The sequence below is a fragment of the Nannospalax galili genome, unplaced genomic scaffold (genome assembly GCF_000622305.1).
Source record: "Nannospalax galili isolate Female #2095 unplaced genomic scaffold, S.galili_v1.0 scaffold415, whole genome shotgun sequence".
NCBI lineage: Eukaryota > Metazoa > Chordata > Mammalia > Rodentia > Spalacidae > Nannospalax > Nannospalax galili.
In genome coordinates this window covers 2,333,560-2,359,027 of record NW_008337494.1, presented here as the reverse complement: position 1 = coordinate 2,359,027, position 25,468 = coordinate 2,333,560, and the positions used below count along the sequence as shown (strand labels likewise).

The following is a 25,468-nucleotide window of genomic DNA, read 5'->3' as shown; positions in this document are numbered from 1 at the left end:
GGCATGAAAACACAATGACTTTGGGCCTGCACCCCTCCAAGAAAATGAGAGATCATGTGAGAATCCAGATGGTCCCCACTGCTAGGTAGCCACAGCACACTGTCTACCCTTCTAAGCGCCAAACTAATTTACCAAAGCCCCTTTAACTCTCGGGTCTCATCCCATGGTTTATTTCCACTCCCACACTGATGAACAGGTCAAATGAAGACATAATAATCAGACTTTAGTCCTGCATTACACCCCACTGAAGTCTTGTGGGGGAGGATACAACCAAGCAATAATACTTGATGGCTTCTTTAAGAGATGCTCCATTGCTTTTCCAAACCAATTCATACATAAAATCATTTAGCAAGCATTGTTAAAAGCATATAGGAGTCTAAGAATAAAAATACAAATAAAATGCCAAATATTACTTTGATTTAAAAACCTTTTAGTCTGGGAATGTAGGACAGTAGCTACAGTGCTTACCTAGTATTCTTAAAGCCCTGGGTTTGATCCTTAGCAACACATAAAACTGGGTGTGGTGGCACACGACTATAATCCCAGCACTCGGAAGGTGGAGGCAAAAGAATCAAAAGTTCAAGTTCACCCTTCATTACATAGCAAGTGGGAGGCCAGCTTTTCCCCAAAACAATTGATAAATTAAAAAGTTACTTCTAAAGACCTTTCAGTTACTAAAGAATAAAATGCAGAACACTTTCATATTTGCTTCCTGTCTCATAATTCTCCTATCTGTCCTATATAATAACATAAAGTATCTTCTACAGTTGCTAATATGAATTGCATTGATGTCAGTATTCAGTTAAATCATGATCACTTTGTTTAACATTAAAAATATTTCCTGAAATAATAATTTCATATTTCTTCATATTGTTCCTTTGAAGGAGACATATATGTGTGTGCATGTATAGATATCACATAAAATAGAAATATGAGACTTTTGTTTTCAGTCATATGTCATGTTGATGCACAGAATCATCTCTGAAGCTGAAAATACCTGAACACGTGGTTAAAATCTTTTCCTTCCTTCCTTCTTTCTTTCCTTCTTTCCTTTCTTTATTTTTATTTTATGTGTATGTGTGTTTTAACTGCATGTATGTAAGTGTATAACGTTTGTGCAATGCCCTCGGAGATCAAAAGAGGAAATAAGATCCCCTGGAACTGGGGGACAGTTATTAGACACAATGTGAGAGCTGGGAACTGAGCCATCTCTCCAGTCCCCCATGGTTAAAATCTTAAAACACCCTCTTAAATGCATCAATGACCTGGAGGGAAAAAACATTAATATTTTAAAGCCAAAACTAAGTGAAAGAGGAGCCCAGAGCATGCAGAATGTTACAGCAAGCTTTTACCCAAAGAGAATCTGCTGGACTGGGTAGAATTGAGCTTTGTTTTCAAGGCTTTCCATGGTTAGGGAAATGGAAAGAAAATATAGAAGTGACCACAAGAAAGTCTATTGTACAGTAGTGAAAATAAACTAGCTGCATGCAACATAACAGTAAATTTTTAAAGCAAGCTGTAGGATATTATGTAAGATGTAATATCTGATCATCAAGTTCAAACACCAGCAAAAGTAAACAGTATAATATCCACACAAATATATAAGCAAATATAATGTATATTAATGATAAGATGAAATCCAACAAAGGTAAAGTTAGAGAATGAGATGATATGGGATCATAGAAGAAATGACAAAAAAAAGAACAACTTTAACTAAAAAGAGAACTATATGCCAGGCATGGTAGTGTATGCCTTTAATCCCAGCATTTGGGAGGCAGAGGCAGGTAGATCTCTGTGAGATGGAGGCCAGCCTGGTCTACATGGTGAGTTCCAGGCCAGCTGGGACCACAGAGAGACCCTGCCTCAAAAAAGACAAAAAAGAATAGCTTAAAAAAGAGAATTATTATTGGACCATCAAATTTAATTACAAATGAATGAATTATGATTAGGTCAGTTCTGTGCTTCACGGAGCAAAAATAATGTTATATATAGATGCAAAGGATGAAAAATTGTTGAGACGCTTTTGAAGAATGATAATAAGATGAGATTTATCTTATTTAAGACACAACAGAAAGTAATAATCAGTGTGGCAGTGTCACAGGAAAAGAAATATAAAATGGTATAGAATTAAGAACTCAAAACAATAGTGCATAATAGCTAAAGAAACAGTTCACAGAAAATGCTTATAAGAAGGTTCTGGGGCTGGAGAGATGGCTTAATGGTTAAGAGCACTGATTGCTCTTGCAAAAGACCTGGGTTTGATCCTCAGCACCCACATGGCAGCTAACAACCATCTGTAACTCCAGTTCCAGGGAATCTGATGCCTTCTTCTGACCTCCACGGGCATTGCATGACATGAATGTACCTACACACATGTAGACAATACATTCATATGCATAAAATTTTTAAAAAAAGAAAGTTCTTTTTGTGTTCAATATAAGGCAAGAAAAGTTGACACTGTTTTACTTAGGAAAACTCCAGTAGGTAGGTAAACTATAAAAGAAGAAAGAGGATAATGTTGTAAAAATTAGAATAGAAGTTACCTTTCAGGATGTCTGGAAATACCAGCAAGACACTTATAAATACTTTTAAACTACTTCTCATGTTCTAAATCTTATTTTAGGTAGGGGTCCACATGGTTCATTTATTTTTTTCAAATGTATAGCTTTAATTTTCACAGATTAGAAATCAGAATAAATTAACTATACCTAATACTAGCAAATAATGTCTACAAGCCAGACATTCATTTCCTGAGAAGTAGAGACAGCCTTGGGGTTGCATTCATTTTAGCCGAAAGGGAATATGCCACCTTCCTACATGTATAATTGAAACTACTAAACTGAAAGTGTCACTTCCTAAAAACCACTCCAAGTAACTAAAAAAAAATTGCTCCTAATATTAATATCATTGGACTATACAATGTCTTTGAAGGTTAAAGAAGGAAGAATACTGGGCTACATGGCTGTTTCTATAGTAACAGAGGGAAATATTTTCTTTGTATAAGTGCCAGACAACAGGCAGTCACAGGAAATAAACAGAACCACGTCAAGAGCAGGGTGACAGGGTGGGGTAGATCTCAGTGATAGAACACAGAACAAGTGTTTGCCATAAAGGGTCCTTGAGATCATCCATAGAGGGGGAAAAAATGGTCCACAAATGATGATTGAATATGGCTCTTTTGCTGCCTAATGGAAAAGTTCGGTAGGGTCAAGGGTAGGCTGAGGCATAACTTAGAACATTTGCAACAATAATCTGCAAACCGTACTGCAGAGAGTCCAAACCCTTAGGATACAGTAATATAGGCAAATTCTAATTTTATTGATAAGGATAGCTGGTACCCAGAAAAGACTTCTATGAATTTTGTTATGAACAGCAATGTGCAAAAAGTTTAAGGAGTCAAATGAGATGATGCTGTAAAGAGTTTGAGGTCTGTCCTTTTACAAATAGACCTTTGTCTAGTAATGAACTTTAAGAACAATAAAAATTTATTGGTACATTTCCCTCCAATGTTTACTTGGACCATTTCTGAAATTCTAGTGCCTGAAGATGAGCAAAGGGATACTAATCTTTATTACAGAAAATGCAGTTCCTAGTTATTGGATAACTGGGTTCTAGTAAAGTAAATGGAAGCTGGGATCATCTGTGTAAACTTTTAGTCCTGAACAAAATTCTTCTTAGAATTCTATGCATAATCCCTATGCTAAAGGTAGATGAATAACCAAGTATTAGAGAGCAGTGGTTTACATGATCTGCTTGATCCTCATTACCACAGAGATAACCAGACATGTTTGAAGTCATTGATACATGCAGTCTTGATTTAAGTACCAAGAATTCATCATAAATATCTTGCTAATGATAAATTTCTCATTGTATATTATCACTATATACCCAGAGACACTAATAATATCTAAGATGATTGTGATGATGATGGTGACAGTTGATTTTTTTTCTAGTTCTTAATTTGTTTCAAAAATATTCTTCATCTGTAAATAAGTACTGACCCTCAGGTTAAGCACTATCTTATACAAGAACAACAAAAGCATAATTTTCATTCAGATAAGGGAATTTCATGAATATACAGCAGAAATATCTAAATAACCAGAATTTCCTGATCATTCTAAATTTCTGTAACAAACCTGAGTTCAAAATGTATGAAAACTTTTGACTCTGGAGTCACTTTTCAATAGTGACAGTAGTGATGCTTATGGTGAGGAGAAAATGCACTCACATAAAGTTCCCAGAAAAATGTTTGATCCCAAGTAGGTGTTCAACAAACATTTAGTAATTTGATGCTAACTCAAATATTAGAGATGAAGACAGAGCTGGAAGGACTATTTAATGGCAAGCAGCAGAAATCCAGAAACTGACTTATTCAAAAGAAATGTGTTGGTTTAGGTAACTGGAAGAGTTAAGGTAGAAAATACGCTTTTATAATAATTGAATTCTAAGACTTGAGGAGGGTCAGCAGAACATTATCTCTGTTCTGTGTTCTGATTTTATTCTCTAGTGCTCTCTCTCTCTCTCTCTCTCTCTCTCTCTCTCTTTCTCTCTCTCTTCTCGCTCCCCACCATGAGTCTCACTAATCGGTTCTGGTTCATCTTTTGATCTAATGTTGGGGGACAGGCAAACCCTACCCAGCACCTATGTATGATTACCAAGAGAAGAGATATTCTTTTACCAAAAGAAGTGCTGGACAAGTAAAGCAACAGATATCTGACAATGGGATTATTTTTCAAAATTTGTTCCCATGAACAACTACATGGTGAAAATGGAAGAGATTTAGGGACTAGAAAACTCTTAATTGGAATGTAACATTCTCCTGTGTTTTTGTTTGTAGATACCGGGACTACCGGGACCCTCCTCATTCACTGGTGCCCTATGGCTACACACTGCAGTTCTGGCATGTCCTAGCAGCTCGGCTGGCTTTTATCATTGTGTTTGAGGTGAGTTTTCTTGACCAATTCCTTTATTTACTTTGGCATAGTGAAGTCACTTAGAGAATTGAGTAAATATGTGATGAAGATCTCAACATGAGTATCTACTTCCTAAAGTAGCACAGTCATATAATGCACTCTCTTTTTCATCTTTTCCTTAATTGAAATGCTTGAATTTTCCAAGAAATAGTTCTAACTTTGTCATTAATTGCTAATGGATAAATCAAGAATCATGGGCCCTACATTTAATAGTCTGGGACCACCAGGTATGGTGGCACACATCTTTAATCCCAGTGCTCAGGAGGCAGAGCAGGCAGATCTCTGTGAGACCGAGGCCAGCCTAGTCTATGTAGCAAGTTCCAGGAAAACTGGAACTACAGGGAGACCCTGTCTCAAAAAACCTAAATCATTCAATAAATCAATAAATAAATATTCTAGGACCATAATTCATAAACTTTGGGAGAAATGCAGTTTTCCTTCCCCACTCCCAGAGGTGCTGAGATAGCCTGCCCGTAACATCCCCTTTCACAAGCCCTCCTGGATGATGTAGATGTTCACAGACTGTAATTTGGAAGATATTGAACTTGGTATTGCAAGTGCTGCCTCTGTGTATCACCATGGCATTACTTAAGCATCCATTACTGAAGACTCAATATATATTTACAAAGTGCCATCCACCTAGCAATTGCCTGCATTAGGTGCGAAAAATAAGTCAGCTATTTTGCTTTCAGACTTTTAGAAAATGACTACAAAATTTTGTATTTCTGTAGCTCTAGTCATAATGTCAGTCTTATTTCTTGTCACATATACTGGAGCCACATTCACGCAAGCCAACAATGCCTTTGTTTGGACTGGAAGTTTCTTAAAACTCTTTGACACAATTCTATCACTCCTTCATCCTTTCACTCTAAACAAAGCTGCTTTCCCCTGGAAATTAGCTTGTGTATGTCTCTAAATTTTTTAATATATTTTTATTTATTATTTTTATTTTATGTGTATTGCCTGCATGTTTGTGAGTGCACCTGTGTTGTGCAATGCCACGGAGGTCAGAAGAGGGCATCAGATTTCCCCTTGGAATTGGAGTTGTAGCCGCCATGTGGGTGCTGGGAATCAAACCCTGGTCCTCTGCAAGAGTAGTCAGTGCTCTTAACCACTGAGCCATCTCTCCAGCACCTAAATTTTTATTACATTAATTAATTAATGTGTGCGCATGCACAGACACACATGTCACAGTGTGTGAGTGATGGTCAGAGGGAAATTTGTTGTTGTAGTCAGCTTTCTCTGTCTACCATGTGGCTCCAGGGGATTGAACTCGGGTTGTCAGGCTTAGTGGTAAGTGCCTTTACTCACTGAGCCATTTCACAGGCCCTCAGTCCTGCTTCAAAAAAGACTTTTAAAAAATATTTATGTATATGTGTATGAGTATTTTGCCTGTGTGGATATATGTGTACCATATGCATGCAGTGCCCACAGAGGCCAGAAGAAGACATCAGAACCCCCAGAACAGGAGTGACAGATGGTTGTTAGCCACAATGTAGGTGCTGGAAACCAAACCCTGGTCCTCCACAAGAGCAGCAAGTGCTCTAAACCACTGATCCATCTCTCTCACCTCTAAAGATATTTTTAACTTAATGTGGTCTTGAAATTTTTCATACAAAGTAAAAAAGAGGGGGCTGGAGAGATGGCTCAGCAGTTAAGAACACTGGCTGCTCTTGCAGAGGACCCAGGTTTGATTCCAGCACCCACATGGCAGCTAACAACCATCTGTAACTCCAGTTCCCAGGTGATCAGACAACCTCTTCTGACCTCTGTGGCCTTCCAGGCACTTACCTACATGCAGGCAATACACTCATACACATTAAGAGCCAGGCATGGTGGTGCATGCCTTTAATCCCAGCATTTGGGAGGCAAAAGCAGGGGATTTCTGTAGCTAGCGTGGTCTACATAGTTAGTTCCAGGCCAGCTGGGGCTATAGTGAGACCCTGTCTCAAAATGGCCAAAAAAAAGTAAAGAAGGAGTGCCCTTTTTTTTTTTTTTTTTTTTTTTTTTGACCATTTTGAGACAGGGTCTCACTATAGCCCCAGCTGGCCTGGAACTAGCTATGTGTCAGTGAATAAAGCATGAGAGCCTGAGTTTGGATGCCCAGCACCCACAGAGAAGCAGGTGCAGAGGCTTATGCTGGTAATCCAATCTCTAGGGGAGGAGGAGACAGGCAGATCAAGGGTTCACTGGACCAACCAGTCTAGCAGAAACCCCAAGCTCCAGGCTCAGTGAAAGACCTTGAATCAAAAACAGAAAAGTGGAGTAAGGAATACCACCAACATCGACCTCTGGCCTACACACACACACACACACACACACACACACACACACATACACACACATGCCTGCAAAAACACACAAGCATATACAACACATATATAAGTATGTAAATGTGTAAGTAAACAGAAGGCTTAAACTATCACTTGGCTTTTCATTTTTTCATTTAGAACTTTTCATATTCTTTCAATATATTTTTCCCTTTTTTTTTTTGTCTTTTTGAGACAGAGTCTCACTGTATCCCCAGCTGTCCTGGAACTCACTATGTAGACCAGGCTGGCCTTAAACTCACAGAGATCCACCTGCCTCTGCCTTCCAAGTGCTTGGATTAAAGGCGTGCGCCACCATGCCCGGCTATCTTTCCCCTTTTTAGAGATTTTTTAAAACGTGTGTGTCTGTGTGTGTGTGTGTGTGTGTGTGTGTGCTACATATATAGGGGTTCCTGCTTACTGCTCTTTCAGAGGACCAGAGTTCAGTCCCAATACCCACATTGGGCAGTTCAGAACTACCTGTAACTCTAGCTCCAGGTGATCCGATGCTCTCTCAGGCACCCTCACACACATGTGCATGCACACATACAAACACACACAGCATATAAATAAAAATAAATCTTTTTGAAAAGTGACTGTAATTCTAGAGTTCTAACTCTTCACATTTAAACTAATGGCTGAAAATATTTCTTCCTAAAGTGACCATTTCCCTAGGCCCACAAGTGACTCTCACGAACAAGATTTGTAAAACATTTGGCCATCCATACAACATTTCTAAACCTCTTCCTGTACTTTTCACAATAATACTCATTTTATAGGTGAATATGTTGAGCTCAGGGGAGTTAAGTGACTTAAGCTTAGGTAGACAAACAGCTCTTAAGCAGTAAAATCTGCCGAGTCAGGACTCACACCTATGTTTCCCTGGATCTCCCTCGAGCATTCCCTCATCACCTTCTCCTGTCTCCTCTTCCTCCTCCCTAGCTGGTTCTATCAAACCAAGTTCAGTCCTTACCTGATCTTTGTTCTTTCAGAGCATGCCTCCCCCGGCCTCAACGCATCTTCTGATTCTGCTGTGTTCTCTGTTGTGTTTTAGCACCTCGTGTTTTGTATAAAGCACCTCATTTCCTATCTGATCCCAGACCTCCCAAAAGATCTAAGGGATCGAATGAGAAGAGAGAAATACTTGATCCAGGAAATGATGTATGAGGCTGAGCTGGAGCGTCTCCAGAAGGAGCGGAAGGAGAGAAAGAAGAATGGAAAAGCACATCACAATGAGTGGCCATGACCAGGTAGGTGACAAGTGGGCCCTGAGGGAAGCCATGCTCAAGTCATGGGGGACTGCTTCAAACACTCAGAAATAGAGCTTAGAAAGCTCCACTAACAAAGATCGAGATCAACTCAGAAGCTTCCAAAAAGCACTGCACCTTAGTCTTCCCCTCTCACATGTATTTAGACACTCTTCTCAAACTCTGGTCTGGCAGTCATGGTCTTTATAAGTTGGCTCAGGTGAAATAAATCTCCCTTTCCCTTCTGCTCCAACTAGACTATTCTCTTTCCATTCCCATAGCAACATGCCCCTTCCTTCTAGCTGAATTCAACCTCTCTTTCCATGGACCACCTTCGATCCCCCACTCATGCCACATAACACCCTCTAAGGTTTTCCAGACCTGTCAGCCCATTGCGATTTACTCCTAAATTTCTCTGGTCATTACCATTAGCAACATATGTAGAAATATAGACTGATTGATGTTGCTAATTCGTGATCCTCAGAAGCTGTCATCAGTCTTCCTCAATGCAGTCATGAGCTATTTCGGGAGTCTACACGGATTATAATTTCTATTCTTTCAACTCATTTGTGTTCATCATATGGTACCTAATGGATGCACATTTGATTAATAAAGATTAGATAGATTGATGCTGAACACATTATTTGAAAACTCCATATAATGTCCCAACATATCCTACCAGAAAGTTCTAAAACTTTCCAGCAAGTCAGTTAGTAGTTGTATGACCTCAGATAAGTCACCTAACCTAACTTCTCTGAGCCCTAATTTCCTCACTGGCAAAATGCTTAGAGGAGTTCTCTGTTCTGATATTCCGTGAGTCCAGTGTTGAATGAGCTTTTTGTCCTTTCAAGTCCTTCAATGTTCGCTCATTTATTTCCTCAAAAATATAACTTCGAAAAACTTTCATAATTCTATCCAAAGGAAAAAATAGATATATATGGAAAAATAATTTTTACTTTTTTATTTCAATTTTTCTGTTAGCTAGAATGTAACAAATATCTATAGAGATGCTTCTTGTTAAGTTAGTAAAGCTGTATCAACTTAGATGCTTATTAACAGTCCCCACAGGTTATTATGATTTATATATGAGAGTGAATCTCAGAGGAAACAAGGTAAACCTAAAGGCCACAGAACAAAAGAGGTTTATAGACTCAAATAAATTCTAAACACCTACCATACACCCAGGTGCAAAGCAAGCTTAGGCTTCATGAAAAACAAATATTTTGCTACCTATTAATTTTGCCATTTCCAACATCTACTATTTGGCTATGGCTTTTGGAAAATTATTGAACTTGTGTGAACATGCTTATTGAGCAGAATTAACGTGAAGCTCAAATAAGGCAGTGTACATGTGACATTTACTAAGCAATAAAGCATCATAGAACACTCTCCAGGAGGTATTTTAGTGTTAAGCATCATGACTATAGCCTACCAGATCCCTTTCCATCATCTCTCTGTATGGTCTAGCACAGTAATTTCTGTTCCCATGTTTTCAAAAGCAAAGTGGGACCAAGCAATACTCTAGGGAACGAGGTATTCTGGGTTTAACTTTCTGGTATTTGCTCCAGCCTCCCACACACCTGATCACTCTGATCACTACTCCTCTGGCTCTGGTGGTTCTTTGGAGGAGAAAGGCTAACTGTATCTAATGGCTTTGGGTGGGAGGGAAAGCAAATACTCCAAAGAGGATTGCTCCTGAGAGCTCCAACAGCCACAGACCACGGCACAGATGTGTGTCACCACTGTCCACACCTTAAGGCTATGCTGGGCTACAGGATTAGTGACACATCATTGCGAGTTCTTCTGCCTTCCCCACCACAGTCTGCTTTCTGCCCCTTTCTCATTTTTACTCGAAAGCATAGTTTTGTTTATTTATTTATTTATTTATTGTCTGTCTGTCTATTCCCATATATCAGCATGATGTCACGTTGCTTCTAACTGCCTTTCTGATTCACTTACCCCTCTATAAAGCAGACATGTTTATACTGTCCCTAACTCTGTTAGGGGTTCCAAATTCTTTGAATGTTTTTGACAAATGGTAAATACAAACCAATGTGCATCATGACGCTGCATCATCCTGGGCATGTGAGATCCTGATGTCATTTCTCTTTCCAGGTGACGCTTGATTTCTAGGCCAAGGACCTGAATCTTGTTTACTTCCTCCTGGCTGTGCAAAAGCACATTCAAGTGAAGGACTAACAGTGCAACCACAGTGCATGCTGCAGACACCGGCAGCCAGCAGCACAGACAGGGTGGCCATTAAGAGAGGATGGAGTAGAATCCCCCTGTCGTGAAATCACACTGCAGTCCAGCACACAATTGCTATCTATCCATAGACCATTCTTGACCAAGCAAGCATGTACATTATGGGCAGTTACATTCTCAAGTTTTTAAAACCAAGGGGGAACTTGTATACTGGGCCTGTTTTACAGCCTGTTTGCTACCTTTTTTGCATTCTATCCCATGTGAATTTTACAGACACTGGGCTTAAAGGGGTATTTGGACACCTGGACACACATTCCTAGAATGTCATTATGTCCTAATTCCACATCACCAAATGACACAGACAAGACCCTGTTTACAACTTTTTTCTTTCTGTTTTTTAAGTTCAGATCTTTCTGAGGAGATTATTCTATATGACATATCTATAGCTATGTGTATGGCCATAGATGTATTTCTGTGTGTACATATGTATAGTCATGTATTCCTACATATGTACATATAAATGCAGAGGTATATAAAGTACATAGGAATTCCTTACTTGTAAATAACCAAGAAATACTGACATGAATGATGAATTTTCACATTTAAACAGTCACCAACATGAAGCCATGTTTAATGCTTGTACAATGTGATGCAATAAAATTGAAAATAAATTTATGCACATGGAATCTTTTCCGCTGGCTCTTCTGAAGTTCTGTTGAATTTTCTTCTCCAAGAACCAACACAGTCATAGCTGAGTGGGATCGTTAATTCAGAGCTTCTTACTGTTGCCATTGCTTTGCCCTGATTGTAGTTTTCTTCCTTGCTCGCCTTTTCCGTCTTGCTTCCATTCTGCCTTCTTGGGGTACCAACAGATTGCTTGGAAATCGGTATGAAGAGCTTAAAAATGCCTTTGACAGGGCTGGAGAGATGGTTCAGTGGTTAAGGGTATTGGCTGCACTTGCAGAGGATCGGGGTTCAGTTTCCAGCACTCACATGGCGGCTAATAACTACCTGTAACTCCAGTTCCAGGGGATCCAATGCCCTCTTCTGACCTCCTTGAGCATTGCACAACATGGGTACACATATATACAGGCAAAACACAAAACATAAAATAGAAATTTTTTTTTTAATTGTAAAAGAAGGGGAACTGGAGAAATGGCTCAGCAGTTAAGAACACTGGTTGTTCTTGCAGAAGACCTGGGTTCGAACCCAAGCACTCACATGGCAGCTAACAACTGTCCATAAACCTACATGCAGGCAATACATGCATATACATAAAATAAAAATAATAAAATTTTTTTAAGTTTTTTAAAAATTATAAAAGAAATACCCTTGACACAATTTGTAGAGGAAACAGAAATGTAATCATCAATATTTAGAATATCCTTATGTTCCTGATGATAGAGTACTGTGCTAATTCTATATAAGGGCCACCTGCCTGGAAATTGCAGGGCCGGGGGGGGCGGGGTGCATATTGTAATTACTCCTCTTCCAGAGATGTAGAATCTGTCATCTAAAATTCTTTTAAATGTGTTTTCATTGTATGTATTTGAGGTTTACAATATGATGTTTTGATATTAGCATAATTAGAGTGAAATTATTGACATAGTTAAATTTATATTTCCATACTGTATTAGTTCATATTTCTATAAGAAAGTACTTGAGGATGGATAATTTATAAAGAACAGAGGTTTAAGTTAGTTCACAATTTTAAAGGGCTGAAATTTCAAGATTGGGTGGCCCCATGTGTTTAGCTTCTAGGAAGAAACTACTGTTTACAACGCAGAATAATAGAGAAGTAAAAAGAGAAACAGCTGTTTGCAGACAGAGAGATAAGACAGGATGCCAGAGAAATTCCGGAGTCAGGCTCACTTTTGTTCATAATAGTCTGGTATCACACCTGCATGGGCTCCCATTAGAATTACATTAGTTTTTTCCATTGACCTAAATACTCTTCACTAATCCCCAGGTCTTAAAGATTCCACTATCCTAGCACCAATACTGTCAGAAACGAGCTTTCAAAACATGAACATTTGGGGTCCACACTGAAACTATAGCCTCCACCTTCCACTGCAACTTCGAGTATGTGTATATGTGTGGATGCTTCAACTTAAAATATGCTGGTTGGGAGAGGTGAGAGGGCCCGCACTATCATATCCATCGAACATCGTCTTACTTTGGATAGGGATTCTCCTGAGCTGAGCTGATCAGAGGGCTTTGGGCAGGCTAGAGCTTCGACTGTACCTTAGGTGCATTTTTCTAGCACTCCCTCTTACCTGACATTCCAGGGAGTGAAATACTAACCCAAGCAGGACCTAAACTAAGGGCAAGTAGTTTGTGGACCCTGAAAGACAAAATGCTGTTAACCATGTCTTCTTTTCTGCTATTGGATAAAAAGTCTAAGGAATATTTCACACTAGACTTGGGGAGAGGAATTTCTGAAGACATTCTCAAGAGATGAAAGCAAAATGATGTCCCCAAAAGACAGCTTGTACTGACTTCGTCTTGCAACTTGTGGTTACTATGCCAAACTCCACCCACATATCATTGCTATCATCCGGGGGTCTTGATTGGGTTCATTCTTTCTGCTTATTAAAGAATGTAAAGGCAGGAAAACTCTCGGGCACAGCAGAAGGCAACAAACACTTTTTTTAGAAGATGAAGACTCATAACCCATAGACACACTCATACAGACAGAACTCCAGGAGTGGAGAAGGCACTCAGAAATTGAAAAATCCAAAGCCCCCAGGAGAGCTTGGGACTTTTAAGTGTTTTTGTTGGTATGGGGCAGGTCCCGCCTCCCCTAATTTCGGATTGGTCAACTTAAAGAAGAGAGAGCCCGTAGGTTACAGGTCTATGATGCCAGGTGTGGCCTTGCCTTATCTAAATTGATCTGAACAGGTCAGCCCAAAGATCCTGCTGGCAGGAGGGGTCGGGGTCGGGTATTCAGTCCAAGAAGGAGCAGAAAGTGTGCCAACTTTACTATTCATTAGTGACCCTTTCTGCTTATAAGGAATTTAGTCCCTTATACCATGGCCCAGTCACTGCTGGGATTTGACACATCCACATCTGCTCTTCGACCCACCAGAGCAGAGAAGGAATGCTAAGGGTCTCCTTGTCTTTGGTGGACCTTGACCATTCAGACGTAGTTAGAGGACCACACAAAGGCACTCATCTGAGAAAATGAGTAAACACTTGTTAAGTACTGCTTTCTACCTGGCCTGAGTAGAAACAGCCAAAGATTACTCCAGCCACCAATGTTTTCTGTGCGTGCAGTTCTGCCTCTGCTATTGCAAATGCCTCTGGCAACCATGTTCCAGACATGCATTTAGCACCTTTACTCTTCTTTCCTTCTCCCCACCATCTCTTTCCATTCCACTGTCTGTGTCTACAGTGATTAGTATTATGACTATCACTTGCACTTATCCGATGTCCCTATTTTTGGGACATGTAGTGAATATCTTAAAACGTTTTAAGTGTGTGGGGTGAAAACAGAAATCAAGTTCTAGAAGGGCATTTCTGAGAAGCTTTGGAAGAAATAAAATATTTCCTGGACATATTTATGAAGCACACTGTGATATCTCAATATAAGTTTATAAAATGCACTGATCAAACCAATGTGATTACTATTTCTATTCTCTTACCATTTCTGGAAGCTTCTCTCTTCCAGTTCTTCAGAAAGTATAAAATATGTTATCATGAACCATCATACTGTAATTCACAAATATGTACAATTAGACACTAATGAGGATTTTTAAATATATAAAGAGATGGAAATATTAACTAACCTGGTTTGATTATTTTACATGGTCTACATGTATCTAACTACCACACTGCTCCTCAAATACTTAAACAGTTAAAATAAGAACTCAAAAGTGTTTTTTTAATTATTGGATGAAAACATGCAAAAATACATATAATACTGACAGAAAAAAAATTGGGTTATGTTTCTAATGAACATTTTTTTCTCAATCATGATGGTGGATGGTGAAACATTTTTAAAATAGAGCATAAATGAATATGCAATAATTTGAAGATTTGCTGATCCAATCTTATTAGTCTTCATAAGACTATAGTATTAAAAATATCCTACTTTTGATCAGCAAGATGGCTCAGTGAGTAAAAGCGCCTGCTGCCAAGTTTGATGAATTGAGTTTAATTCCCAGGCCCCACATGGTGAAAGAGGAGAATCAAGTCCCACAGGGTATCCTCTGACACCCACAAATGTGTATGCCATACACACACACACACACACATACACACACACACACACACACGCACGAGTAAATAAGTAAATGAAAATTTTTAAATATCCTATTTCAACACTACAATCTTCATTAAAATCTCAATTGTTTAGATCCTTCAGGAAAGGAGTGACTTTGACTTCAGGCATATAGTTTTCTAAATTGCTATCAAGGAAATAACATCTTTGAAATTACAAAAATTTTTGTTGACTAATTATTTAAATGAATATATATATATATGCCAAATACTTTTGCTTGTTTACTTTTTGTTTTCTTAAGACAGGGTCTCATGTAACCCAGGCTAGTCTCGAATTCATGTGTAGCTGAGGTTGGCCTTGAACTATTGATTCTCCTGCCTCGACCTCCTGAGTGCTAGGATTACAGGGGTGTACCACCATGCCTGACCTTCTAGATTTCTTAAGCAAAGGAAGTTGAAACATGTTTATTTATGATTTGATGACTCAGTGTCATCAGTGCAAAAGTCTAGCAAATATATCAACTAGCAAGTCCTGTCCAATGGGCTCCCCAAAGCCTTCTATCGCATAATCCTCTGCACTCACTCATGTGCTTTTCTCCATGCATCATTCCTCACCTCACATGCATGACTAACCTTGTATCCCCTGAGAGGCTTGATATGACCTGGATCAAGAAACACACCTTCAGGAAACACACCTTCCCCTTCCCATTGGCTGACAGACTGTGAAGTCTCTACAGTCAAGTTTTTAGTGCCTCCTGAAATAATGAATCTGTTTACTTATGCTTCTGCTTATAGTGATCAATTTAAACTCATTTTCCTGTAAATGTATATTTCAACGTGAAAGAGCCAAGTATATCAGCTTCGCAGAATCCCCCATTCTAGTGAAGGAGTTAAAGCTGCTCAGATCACACGTTGGAGGTGAGTACCAGTTACTGTCTTCATGCAGAAACGTTGAGTAACTTCTCAAGATTGCCCATTAGCAATTAGGATTTAGGTACCAGCTTTGTAATAGTGTCACCAAAATACCAGAAAACATTATTTTCTAGCAGTGTTTTTATTTCAAAAGTGGTTATATTACATGAGTGGAATCTAAGTCATATCCCATTGATTCCTGATGTATAAGGGAAGGTAAATAGTAAAAGCCGGTGCTGGTGGGATTCTATGTACAGCTAGTCTCAGTATGCAAAAATATCTCTCAAGGAGGCAATCTTCAACTTTTGTTCATGCATACTTCATTAATTAAGAAGCTATAATCATTTCAATGGACTTAAGTCCAATAAGCATATCAAACTCTGCAGCAAATCAAGAAATATTCTAATCATTTTAAAGAAAACATTTTTATCTAGTTTATTTGCAAATCACAAGTCTTGTCTGTTTTTCCTACTGTCCTAGTGTGCTTCTCTGTTTGTGTGGTAAAACACTCACCAAAACCAACTTGGGGAGGAAAGGGTTTATTTGGCGTACTCATCCTGATCACAATCCTTCACTGACCGGACTGTGGAAAACCAAGGCAGGAACTTAAGCAAGGGAGGAACCTGGAGGCAGAAACTGAAGCAGAGACCATGGAGAAACACCGTGTACTGACTTGTTCCTCCAGCCTATGCTCAGCCTGCTTCTTACACAGCCCAGGACCACCTTCCCACATGGGTTGGGCCCAACCACATCACTCAACAATCAAGAAAATGCACCCCATGTGCCCATAGGCCAATCTGATTAAAGAAATTCCTTAATTAAGGGTCCCTCATCCCACCTGTCTCTAGTTTGTGTCAAGTTGACAAAAACTAACCAGCACGCCTACTAATTATCGCTATTATCTATTTTTGTAATTCTCAAACTTGAGCATGCATTAGAATCAACTGAACCCTGCTCATTCAGTATGTCTAGAGTACACCACAGAGCATCAGCTTATACCAAGCACCTAGGTAGTGTTGATTCTGTAGGACAGTGACCAAATTTTGCAAACTACTGATGTAATCAATTTTTTTTTCATTACAACTTTAACATATTCAATAACAACTTCCAGAGCAAGGGTACATCTCTTTCAAAAGTGGCTGTAAATTTTTAGATTTCACAGTTGAAGTAATACAATATTGAACTCAATATAGACCCTGTAAGACATGAAATTGAATGAGTTTTTAACCTTTAAAAAAGATCTCCATTTCATTTTAAAATATGCTGTTTCCTACAGAAAAACTGATTTTTAACGCTACTAATGCTTAGATGTTTGCACATGTGTCTCTAATCTCTATGTATCTGATTATTACTAGTCACAGTTGGTTACACTTGGATCCTTGGCACCTGAGTAAGGATATAAAGTCATAATTTATTACCAGAATTTGAATTGCTTTAATAGGTCCTGCATTTCAGTCAAGATGGATTGGTTTTTTCTGGTATCGCTGACTTAGAAGTTTCATCCCTACTGGCTAGCTTTCATAGTGATGGAAGGTGCTATGCAGTCTACTGGGGAAGAAAAAATAATCACCAATCTCATTCAGCTATGAACTCTGCAAGCCACAATAATGATCAGTCCAGCAAAATATTGCCCATCGGTAACCAAATACTTCCTGATAGGATTGAAAGCCTGCTTCACAAGATAGAACCCATATCTGGCATGGATGACTAAGATAGATATATCATCAACCCCAGAGGAGAACCTACTACTGTTGTTCTGCTGACTGGAATTATTAAATCAACTTCTAATGACATTGTTATACCCATAGATTAATAAACCACTCAATCCTCAGCAGAGAAGCTTCCTTTTGCAATAGGTAATAACACAGAGACTGTCAACTGGTTACTGCGCAGAAGAGACTGTGGAGTGCTCAGATCTAAATGGGACATTTATATCACACTTCTCCCCTCAAGGTTCAGGGATTATTTCAGAAGACAAATAAATAGAAAGATTGTAAGAGCCAGAGGAGGTTGATGACTACAATGAAACAGTGTTTTCCAGGCACAAAAGGGCACTTTCACATGGTAACTCACAACGGATGTAACAAAACTGCTGCAAACTCAAGCCAGACAAAATCCCAGCATGGAGGGGGAGGTGGGCATGAAGTCCCATTCCCAGCCGAGACACTATTGACAACTGACAACTGCCGAGAGAGGGAAAGTCAGATTTATTTTATTTTATTGGTTATTTTTATTGTATGTGTATGAATGTATTGCCTGCATGTATGTAAGTGCACCCATATTGTGCAATGCCCATGGAGGTCAGAAGAAGGTGTCAGATCCCCTGGAACTGGAATTAGAGATGGTTGTTATCCACCATGTGGGTACTGGGAACTCAATCCAGGTCCTCTGCAAGAGTAGCCAGTGCTCTTAACCGTTAAGCCATCTCTTTAGCCCTGAAAGTCAGTTTTCTTTAAAGATGTGACTACTAGTAGGTCTGCTATGCTCCAGGGGATGGACCATACCAAAGAGTATTTGAGTCACACAAAATGAACTAAATGGGCATTTAAAAAAGAGGACAAGAAGTTAGTTGGATAGGGAGGTAGGGATGGATTTGGGAGGAGATATGGGAGGGAGGTGACTATGATCAAAACACATTCCATGAAATTCTCAAAAATTAATTAAAATATTATTTAGAAAAATTTCTTAATGTCGCAACTCAGACTTTTACACATATAGTCACAGGCTGATATCAAAACTCCAGATGTTCTTATGAAAAGCAGGTTCTTTTATCACTAAATCTTATTGCATGGCCCAAACCGACCCACAATTCACAGTGAGTGTCCACTGTAATCACTCTCACAGCTGCTGGAATGACTGCTAAATAAAACTTGTAATGACGACAAAGCCAATGCACCTGCTGAGGTAGATGGGGGATTGTCATGGGATCCCACCATACAATGAAGAGCTACAGGCAATCATCAATGGAAGGGAGAATCAGTTTTCTCCAGGAACTAGCTCCCTACAAGGTTATCTAATCTCAAATGGGCAGCCCTAAATATAGGTACACAGGTACACAGGAGCACCATTAAATCAACTTATTTATAAATGTATGATGTAACAATAATAATCGAAGAGGGCAAAAAACTGAGAGGGAGTCAGGGAACATGGGAGAAGTTGGTGGGGGACTGGGATGGATAGAAATAATGCAAAGACAATACTCATATAGTCTCACAAAATGTTAAACCTGCAATGTTGCCCTTTGGATTTTTTTTTTTTTTCTGGAAGACAACATATAATGAACTTCTATGGTTTGGCTCTGGAGAATCTCCCAAAGACCATACCTAAGAGGATTGGTCTTCAGCTTCTGACTACTAGAAAACAATGGAGACTTTTAATAAGAAGCATGGCCACTTGTTCAGATCAGAGCAAGCTAGCAGCTAAGTTCCTCCGGTGATTGTCTCCCCGTGGGAACACCAAGTATCAAATTACCTTCACAAGAAGTAATTAAATCCTATGTGTGTTACCTTGGAAGAAATGTGATGATGATCTCAGTATCTAGTTTGAAAAGAAGCCTGAATTTTCATAAGATTTACAAAGCGTCTGAATGAAGGTGCCAAGTGCTCTCCTGCTTCTCTTCCACCAAACAACAAGTGTATTGTATATCAGAATGAGTACCACAGGGTAACACTGGAATTCAACAGTAGAAAAATGAAAAAGCCTAGAAAACATCAAGGAAAACAAAAACAATAACAAGAAAAAACAAGATCACTAGAAGAAACTGCCAAATTAAAACAAACTCTTAGTCTTAAATTTACATCACTTCTTTTTTAATATTTAATTTTAACTTTATGTGTCTGAATGTTTTGTCTGCATGTATGTAAGTGTACTATGTACTTGCAGTACCCATGGAGGCCAGAAGAGGGTGTCACATCTCCTGGACTGGAGTTACACATGAATGTTAGCCATGTGGGTGCTGCGAACCAAACCTGGGTTCTCTGTGAGATCAACTAGTGCTTTTAATCACTGAGCCAGCTCCCAAACCCCCTTTACATCACTCCTTATTCCCAAAACATCATAACAGACTGCCAATGCTTGCAAAGTCCAGATAACAACACAGCATAAAGACACAAAGTATTTATTCAAATTTGACTCAAATGTGACAACGGGTGCTAGAATTATCACACAAGAAATGTAAAATACCTAGACTTAATATGTTGGAGATTCTAATGAAACTAGATGGGGTGGTACATATCATGCCTGTGATCCTAGTACCCAGAAGGTGGTCGATCACAGGAGGATCAGGAGTCATCATCGACTACATGGTAAATTTGAACCCAGCTTGGGCTACATGACACCCTGTCAAAATTAAAACAAAAAATCAAAAAACAACAAAGTTAGGAAATAAAATAAAATCTTAGAAAAGAAAGTAAAAAGCAAAAACAGAGACTTGGGTCTACAGTGTAGCAAGAAAAGCAAAATATCTGAACATTGCCATCTCACCTACCCTGTAGCTGAATAGCTGAAAGAAAGAAAGGGCTCCTCTCCACAAGGGAAAAAGCAAAAGAGAAGAGCCCAGACGACTATCTGTGCAGATACTGATAATCCTAGATACTTCAAAGTATTTCAGGTTTGCAGTCTAGGTAAGAGGCCTGGAAATTACACAGTAGTCTGGTTTTATAAAAGAAACTTGCTTGCTCTCCCAGTGAACTCCTGTGGTACTGTAGCCAGGAGTTACTTTGAGAAGGGACCTAGTGTCTGAATTCAGACAGATCTAGGGGTGAGAAATCCTTGCTTATTCTGGGACCCCACATACATTCTGCTTCACCGACTCAACAGGTTGCTACCTCACAAACAAGGCAACTGCTAAAGTGACTTCTGCCACAACCCACCCAGAATGCCACAGTGTGGTCAATGGCTGTTGTGCCTGAAGGAGAGTACAGGGTGCCTTCTTCAAAAACCAGGGCTCTAGGGAACCTTGTCTCTGAACCTGGGGGCACACCCAGTCACATGCAGTTTCACATGAGTGCCAGGACTGATTTCAAAGGAAATGAAATCAGCACACAAGAGATGCTTTCCTGCCCATGTTTATTGCAACGTGCCTGCTTGTCTGTCAATAGATGCATGGATGATGAAATAGGTTCATATACAAAATATAGCATTATTTAGTCATAAAAACCTGTCTTTTGTGACAAAAATGGTTGGAGCTGAAAGACATCAGGTTAAGAAAAATGGATCAGACACAGAAAGGCAAGCATCTCATTTTCTTTCATATATAGAAACTTTTTTTTTAAATTGCCCTAAAAGCAGAAAAGGGAACAGAAAGGGTGCGGGGTTAGGGAAGGGGGAAGGGTTGCTGGACACGATCAATGTTCAATGTTTGCATATATAGAAATATCACTATGAATCTCATTCATTTGTACAATTAATATGTTAGAAATAGCAATAAATTTAAAAATAGCAACAAATTACATTTTAAAAATAAGTGAAGCCTACTAGGGCATATAATTATCCTTAAAAGGGACAATCAGAAACCAAATCTCCTCTCTCTCTCTCTCTCTCTCTCTCTCTCTCTTTCTCTCACTCCCCTCTCTACCATGAAACTCATGGTTTGCTTTACTATGCTCTTCCTGATATGATATCCTGCCTGTCATAGGCCCAAAATAAATCTGCATGTATGAATTAAAACCTGTGTACCAAAGTGTATGTGCTGAACCATGTGAGGAACACATGATGAATATTTTCCAGACCATATGTGCTTCTATATTGATCTCAAATTCTGAACTCAGGACTTGACAAAAAAATAACTGAGATCCAAGATGGTGGAGGCATGGCACAACCAGGGCATGGTTGTTACCAATCTACTATGCTGCACCCTGGTGTGCCTCTCTTACTGGGGCCTGGGCCTGCCAGCAGCTACAGCATAGCACACCCATGGTTGGCCTGGCCGTCATCCAGTGGCTGTCAAGACTTGGCTACAGCCCTCTGCAGCAATAGGAATCTGAGAAGTCTACAGATTTCAGAAAATAAACTAGAGGGCACTAGTATAAAACTGTCGTGTGAAGTTGTGAAACCTCCCAGTTCCCACTCAGAGAATCTTGGGTTGGATGCCTATGAGCAGGGTCCTCCTGCTGTGAGGTCCTAGCTTCTGCTTTTATCCACAATAAAACCCTGTGGGAAATCCACCTCTTGGATAACTCCTTGGACCACAGTGGGGTGAGTGTACTGAGTGAAGTCCAGGAACAGCCAAAGTATAACCTGCATGTACTTGGGCTGTGAAAACCTGCCTTTGATGAGGAAACCCAAGCATTTCTGATGGCTGAGGAAGAGAGAAAGCTATACTTGAGAATCCTAAGCAGTGTATAAGGAAAACAGAAAACAAGGGTGAAAATTCCATTCTAAGAAACCTGGGTGTATCCTGGCCCCAGACTACATACAAAGGAAAAGGAGTGGGCCCTTATTTTGGCCCTTCAATGTGTAAGATTTCTAAATCACTGACACTCTAATGAGATATGATTTCTCTGACACCAGTACACATGTGTTGTGTAAGATGGATGGTATTTTTCATTTGCTAGTAGAGGTCATGAGATGATTGGGAGGTGGTAAGATGAGAGTGAAGATGGGGAGACGGTCTGAATACGAACAAAATACAGCATATGAAATTCTTGAATCCATAACAATTTTATAAAAACAAAAGTCTGTGTATCAAAATGTACCTTTTACTTACCCTGTTTGTTATAGAAACAGAAAGCTTACTAACACTCAAGAGAGAAGGGAAATGGTAAGTATTGGGAGGGAACACTTGAGAGATCAGAGAGCATCTCACTTACAGGGTGACTTATGAACAAAAACCTGTGGTAGTTCAAGTCCTGTGCCAAGTGGATGTTAAAGAGTGTATTAAGCTGTTCAATGGCCTTGAGGTGGGTGTATTTTCATAGGTCTGAGGACTAGAGGTGCAAATGTGGCTAGAGTGAAGTAATAAAGACAGAAAATGTGGGAAAGTCTGCATGGTCGTCCCTCAGTATTAGGAACAGTCTCGCTCCCAAACTTAGTGACCACTGTAGTTATTCCCTGTTTCCATAAGCAGTAAATGAATAAAAGGTCAGAGAGAGCTCAGGAATGTAAATAATGGATGGTCCTTTCAAAAGGACAGACCCTCAAAACTGAAGACTGTAATTCTGAAGAGACAGCCAAGCATCTTTTTGTGCATGTGAGGCATGTCAAGATGACTAAAAGTAGAGTTAGGTACAAGAGAAATGATCCAAAAACAGAAGAAATGGAAACGACATACACCCTACTGGGTTCCAACTGGAAAAAATATTTTTTGCATAAATATTTGAGCTACTAGCAAAGGGTAGGATTTGTACATCTGGGGTTAGTTTGTTGATTGAGATTTGCCATGCCAAATTCCCCTCTCCCATAGGAGACAGGGACATGAGCTCTCTGGGATCCCAGAGCCCTGCCACCACATTGTCCCTCTTAAGTTACAGTTTGGGTGATAATAATATTTATTTGGGTTTGCCAACAAAGTTTATGCTATTTAGGAGAGGGTCACTTACAAAGACATGAACTCTCATGGGCTCTTTCTCTTCCATATTTGAGATCCACCATCAGCACATGTCCACCCATGGCCTGCCTGCTCTGCTCCAAAAATGGTGACTCCCAGAGCGCTCAGCACGTTTTGCAACTACTGTCTCTAGACCCTCCCCCTCTGAGTCTCTTGGGGTTCAGTTCTAGTTCCCTCAGAGGACACACATACCCAACAATTTTTCTTTCTTTTTTGTTCGAGTCTCCCTTCTGTCAGAAGAGGTATTTATAGTGCTCAGGAGGGGACTAATTCATAGCAGGGTGGAGACGTTGAGTTTCTCTGGTGCTTAGGGCTACGGCTTTATCTTAGGTCTTCTGTTTATCAGCTATAGTTTGGTTCCTGCAGTGGTTTGATCTAGAAATTTAGAATAAGCTTTCCCTGGTAGTGTGGACAGACCCTGGGTCTCTCAAGACCAGATGGGACAACTGGAGATGCCCAGTCAGGCAGTTGGCATGTTTCTGGCTAGTCTTGAAGGGAGGAAGGGGCCTGGGTCTCCAGGCAGTTGGAGAAGCTCCTGGTGGGAAGCTGGCTGGGATCTAGCAAATCTCAACGGTGGGGAGAGGACAGGAGGAGGTGACTTCCCCTGGAAAGCAGCAGTGGGGCTTTGGGGTGACCCAAATTGATGGGGCCCCAGAAGAGAGAGCATAGGTAATCATTCTGGTCTCCCAGCCACCCTGCAGACCAAACTTTCAGTCATGGATATCTGAGGTACAATCAGCCAACATACAAACCACAGCATTTCTGTTTTCAAATACAATGTTAATTCATTAAAATATAAGACAGTCTTCAATGCCAAAATTGTGCAAGTTTATTTGCTTACACGTGTATAATTTATATATAGCATTTAGTTAAGAAGAGTCTTTTAGGTCCTCTATTTAGTAAATAGAGTAGAAATACCTTTCTATAAAGGCTGGCAAATTTGTTATAGTCAATATGACACCATAAGAACAGATAACCACATAGGTGTTTATGGAAATTTTAATCAGTAAGCTGAAAAAAATCAGATTTATAATCATATTTTATACTGAAATGCTCAACTCTCCGAAGATTTTTACAAATGATGGTACAAAACTTAAATCTAAATGCATTAAAGGCACTTGGTGAATCTTTAAGTACTAAAAGGTAATGCACTCAGTTGGCCTTGGGGGGAGGGAAGGTGCTGGGGATGAAGTCCGGGCCTCACACATGCTCAGAAGTGCTCTACCACTGAACCACACCCCCACCCCTCAGTTGGTTCTTCATCAACAATCTTTACAGGAAAACTCAGAATTTCCTAATAGAATTAGTTAAAAGGATTACTCACCCCACCTGAACCTCAACCCTGCCCCAGGTGTCTACATCATGGATGCTCACCTGTTTAACAAAAGGAACTATACTTCCTATGGCTATCATAAAATAAAATTACGAGAGCTTAACATTTGTGTATTTCATATTTTCTTCATCCTAATGTGTGGCAATATTAGAAACCATGTAGAGAAGTTAACCTGTCCTCAGACTGGTTTACATGGCTGTCCAATTTTATAGTCTTTAACATTTTCAATGCTATGAAATGTGTGGTCATTAACAGCATCACAATGTTCCACAGCTAGTGGTATTTCAGATTGAAACGCCGGGTTGTGTGACTTCAAGAAAAATCAACATTAGCCCCCAGGGTTTCTCCAACTACACCCTATTAGCATCTTGAACAGAGTGATCTTTGGTTAGGAGAGGGAAGCTACACTGTCCAGCAGGACTTTTAGCAGATGCCCTGAATTCTTCTCCCTAGATGATACTGGCACCTCCCTCTTCCTTCATTCTGACCACTCAGAATGCTTCCAAATGACCCCTGAGAAGCACAATGTCTCCTGTTTCCTCTGGAGAGGAAAAAAAAATGACTGCATCAACAATGAAATACATGAATATGAATTTATGCTTTTTACATCTAACATATATTTTTCATTTCTCTGTAGAGTGAATATGACTGATCTATATCTCTCATTACAGTTTATATTCTCTTCATTGGAATAATCCCACTCATTCTTTTATTTATAGTTA

General features: G+C 39.6%; 1 protein-coding gene across 2 annotated transcripts in view; it reads left to right on the top strand.

Annotated features, from left to right (window-relative positions):
• Ano4 (anoctamin 4) overlaps positions 1 to 11,427 on the top strand; it is a 342,978-nt gene extending 331,551 nt beyond the window's left edge. For both annotated transcript variants that reach the window (XM_017798033.1, XM_008832628.1), the window contains 3 exons: positions 4,838 to 4,943; positions 8,337 to 8,532; positions 10,645 to 11,427. In XM_017798033.1, the coding sequence (XP_017653522.1) occupies positions 4,838 to 4,943; positions 8,337 to 8,528 (298 nt within the window). In that variant the 3' untranslated portion in view covers positions 8,529 to 8,532; positions 10,645 to 11,427. The remainder of the gene's footprint in view (positions 1 to 4,837; positions 4,944 to 8,336; positions 8,533 to 10,644) is intronic.
• The last annotated feature ends 14,041 nt before the right edge of the window (positions 11,428 to 25,468 follow it).